At 34.3% G+C, this 4,506-nt stretch overlaps 1 protein-coding gene across 1 annotated transcript; it reads right to left on the reverse strand.

Moving 5' to 3' along the window:
* Positions 1-360: 360 nt before the first annotated feature.
* Positions 361-4,180, reverse strand: LOC144548564 (ARM repeat superfamily protein). The gene is made up of 2 exons (XM_078297271.1): positions 3,855-4,180; positions 361-1,410 (listed from the first exon to the last, which is right to left on the reverse strand). Exons 1-2 carry the CDS (start codon positions 4,097-4,099, stop codon positions 585-587), a joined length of 1,071 nt encoding a protein of 356 aa, XP_078153397.1. The 5' UTR covers positions 4,100-4,180; the 3' UTR covers positions 361-584.
* Between the last annotated feature and the right edge of the window lie 326 nt (positions 4,181-4,506).

A 4,506-nucleotide genomic window follows, 5' to 3' on the forward strand; every position in this document is an offset into this window, starting at 1 on the left:
ATAACCATTGACATAAAATCAATGTCAACGCCTACCAACTACATACAGAGATGGAGAGAGCTATTCAAAGTTCAAGCGCAGTGTTATACAAGTATACAGCTGATGCATTTTCCTTGCCTTGGTATCATCATGGTCCAGTTCATACTTTGCAAACAAAATTAATTTATTCCTAATAATCCTCCTTATTCTTGTAGATATTTTCCCCATACAAAAGTGGAAACCAATTTCTACCTTCTTTGCAAACTATATTCCTTTAATTTTAATTTCAAAAAAATAAGTAAAACGTTATTTACATATCTCCCCCCTATCCTCCACTGAGAAAAGAAATGTTACAGTATCAAGAAAGGAAGAGCAAACTACTGAAAAGAAACCGTTGTTTAATTTATGATACAAAAAACGACCTGACAACTATGACAACAGAGCATAACATTGAAATTTAAATTTAAAATGCTCGAAAGAAATGTAGGTCTATGAAATTATAGACAGTTTACCAGTCACTTGTTACCTCATGGCCTGGACTGGCACATCCTACTAGAATTTATTCTTCCTTCTTCATAAAACTATTCTATCCTATGAAATATAAATCATTTGGATGGATTAGATGTACACATAAGAGCTCTCTGTTGCATGTGCCGCAGGCTCTGTTCCATGCTAACCTGCACCATCTCAGCAAGCATCTTCTTTGCCTTCCCTGCACGGTCCCCACCATCAACCCGCAACACGATATCACTCACAATGTTTTCTAAAGCAGCAGGCTCCACTTCATGCCGAGGACACGGTGATTTTCTAAGCAAATGAAGTAAAGCACGTGCCTTTGACCTAGATTTGGCTGTGGTACCTTTAATTGACAACTCCAATAAACCCGGTATCACGCCTTCTTTCAAAATGACCTCTCTATATCTCTCTCTGTCACTCTCACACATTGTTAAAAGTGCACAAACTGCAAATTCCTTAATTGCCGGTGATCCTTCTTCTAGAAGCTCAACCACAGATAAAACCCCACCTGGTTCAGCTGTCAGAGCATTTCGGCCTTGCTCAAAACCAAGCAATGGTTCTAACAAAGCCATGCATTTTTCGGCGGTTTTCGAAGATTTCCGCACAGTTTTTAAGAGAGAAACTAAAGAAGGGATTGGATTTGATGAGACGATGGTCGGGAGAGAATCGGGTAGGGTAGAGAGGTTGTGGAGTGCCATGAGGGAGTCTATCTTGGCCTGGTGATTTGTCGCGTGGGAGAGAATGGAGACAAGTAGCGGGATTATACCAGAGGAGCAGATTGTCGGTTTGTTCGCAGAGCATGCTGTTAGGGTTAGGATGGCAGCTGTGGCATTTTCTTGGAGGTTTTGGTTTTCAGATTGTAGGAGATCGATGATTGGTACAAGTGCACCAGCTTTTACTATGTTGATCTTGTTCCTGAAATTCAAAAAGGTAGATTTCAGAGCTTAGATTCTGGTTAAAATGAAAATAAATAAAAAAACATAAAAAAAAATGAATTATAAGATATGTAAATACTTTTACATAACTTAAGGGGTCAGCAAAAACTAAGGAATTATAAGGACGCAACGAAAGGAAAAGACAAAATTTACTTTTAAATTAGTTATCTAATATTGACAAGTTCGAGTCGAAAGGTACAGGTCCTAAAAGATTCACAATAAAAGAAGCAGACACCAATTTCAGTTTGCCCAAATCAACACAAGGACCCACTTGATTTGATTAGCATTGAAAGAGAAGTGTATTGTTGAATGAGAACCACATAGAAAGTTGAAATGTAAACCTAGTTTTTTCAAAATTAACAGCCTAATTTTGCCTAAACTTTGACACTATGGAGAAATTCAAGCTCCTTTTTTTTTTTTTTTAATTTGTCAGAGAAGTAAATTTTCTGTATCAAACCCATACACAGATTGCAACACCAAAAGCACCACATGAATTTCCAGTTCCTCCTCTGAATATTTTTTCTCAGATAAGTGATAAGTAATGTAAATCCATCACAAAATGTTGTCTTTCTATAAAAGGAACATTAAATTAAGTACTACTTTATAAAGACGAATGAGGCAATCGAGCTGCTTCTAGATGTGCATGTTTTTGCTATGAAGCAATCTGACTGATTTGACTATTATTTTGAAGTTTAGGTCATCCTTCCATTCAGAAATTAAAATTAAAACTATAGTTGGATAGGGACTTAAAGTTTGGTGGCCTAAAAAGGGCAGTGTTTAATTTAACCACCAATGAAATCTAAATCTCTTATATTGTTTAAAATTAAAGTGTTCAAGTAAATTGCAATTTGACCCATAGTTTAACCAGATTCCATATTGGTCCCTCAGATTTTTGCTACATTTTTGGTTCTAAGCATATTTAAACAGCACTCCTGTAGGTTTGGCAACTATACTTCTTTTAGGATGCAAATCTAAATCCATTTGATAAGTTTTACCTAAATACGTAACTACAGATTTTTATAAACATTTAAGTGCTAATTAAGGACAAATATCTCCAACTTGTACAATTAATAAGAGAAAAGTAATCTGTTAATGTTCTAATTCTCTAACGCATTGATTCGAAAAAAAATAATAAAATATTCAGTTCAAACTTTTACTTGATTGCATATATATTATAAGCCAGATAAGCATGCCAAATTTAGTGCGTTTTTCATCAGAAGCTCCATTTAAATTTCAACACTCAATTGTCTCAAATTTTTATGGAAAGTGACATTTAGACAAATGACCTAAAAAGAACCATGTTTAAGCACTAAGGAAACTCTACCTTTTTAATTTATTAAAATTTAATTACTGCTCAAATATTATACATGGATAAGGATGTTGCCACGACTAATTTTCACAGATCTGGGAACTAATTTAATTCTTTTCTAAAAGCATTATTGTCATATGTGCAACCGCACCAGTATATTTCAAAATAAAAAAAAGGAAATTAATTAATATGCATTATTATAGAGTACGTTTGGATATTCCGGAATATCGTGCTAACTCAAATTTGGAATAGCCGCTAACCCAACAAAATGTTGGGTTAGCGGAATAGCACACTAATCCGAGCTAACCCAATTATCGAGAATAGCTACTTTTCACCCAAACGTGGAATAGTTGCTAACCCGAATTTGGAATAGTCGCTAACCCAACTGTTACTTCATAGAGAAATCAACTACTATTATATGAAAATTATGAAAATTGTTAACTCACTGGAAATAGAAAAAAAAACTCATCTGGTGTTCAAACATACTTTAATCCAATTACACATGAACAATTATTTCCCAATATATCAAAACAACTAAAAGACTGCATAATTTGGTACCGTTAAAATTTGAAATTATGGGCATGTGCGCAAAACTAGAAAGCACAATCACGTTTTTTATAACCTGATGATAAAAGTTATAGTATCAGAACCAATTATTTTCTCTTTTACTGAAAATCTTCTGTCTGACAATTTAATTTCAACTAAATCCCAATTGTGCTCTTCTTAATGGTACAAATTTCAAATTGCCTTTACTCAATTGTACAAATTTTCAAATTTCAAAATATAGCCAAAAATTACTCTCACACTAAGAAGAATAAATTAACCACACAATTTATAAAGATACAAACTTCGAAGCGACTCAAAAAATCAACAGTGAAAAAAAGGAAGAAAGATCATATATACATACCTCTCATCCTTATTGCCTCAATTATGAAATTTTGAAATTATGGGCATGTGTTAAAATTATGAAATCATGGGCATGTATTGAAATTATGAAATTTGAAATTTCAACACATAATTTCAACTAATTGCCTCAAATTTGTTAAAGATACAAACTTTGAAACGACTGAAAAAATCAACAGTGAAAAAAAGGAAGAAAGATCATATATACATACCTCTCATCCTTAACGCCTAGATTCAACAAGGCGAGAATAGCAGCCTCAGCACACTCGTCTCTCCCAGACTTTAGCATCTCTACAAGAGGCTCTATTGCGTTCGACAATAGCCGTCGATTTATGGAGCAAGTCTTTGTCAGCCGTCGAATCTCCTTGGCAGCCTTGATCCTGCTCTCTCCTTCGTCGGATCGAACCTGCTCCATAATGGAGTCGACCTCTGTGGATTCGTTTCTCGGTGATTCCATGACGGTGGCGCTCTCTCTTCTTCTTCTTTCTTTTTCGCTCGTGTGGTTTTTTGCGTTCTTGCTTTTTCTCAGCTGTTAGTTCTAGTTCGGTGAACGGAAATAAGAAGAAATGGGATTTTCTGTGTTAGAATGCTCTCTGTTTTTAAGAAACAGGACGCGTCCATTTCAGTTACTTACTGACTTGTTCAAAGCAAATACAGTGTTAACCATAAAAATTAGAATGTTGTAATTAAAAAGGATTTCTGACAAATTGGGTATCCAAACTAAATTATTTTTTTGGTAAAGAATTTTTTTTTTTTGGGTAAAATATCATTGTTTGATTTTACCAAAATCTCAACAGTTTTAAATTAATGGGAAAAGATATTACAAAAGATTTTTTTTCTGTTACAACAACTTTATTTGATTCT

This window comes from Carex rostrata, chromosome 33 (assembly GCF_964058835.1).
Source record: "Carex rostrata chromosome 33, lpCarRost1.2, whole genome shotgun sequence".
Lineage (NCBI taxonomy): Eukaryota > Viridiplantae > Streptophyta > Magnoliopsida > Poales > Cyperaceae > Carex > Carex rostrata.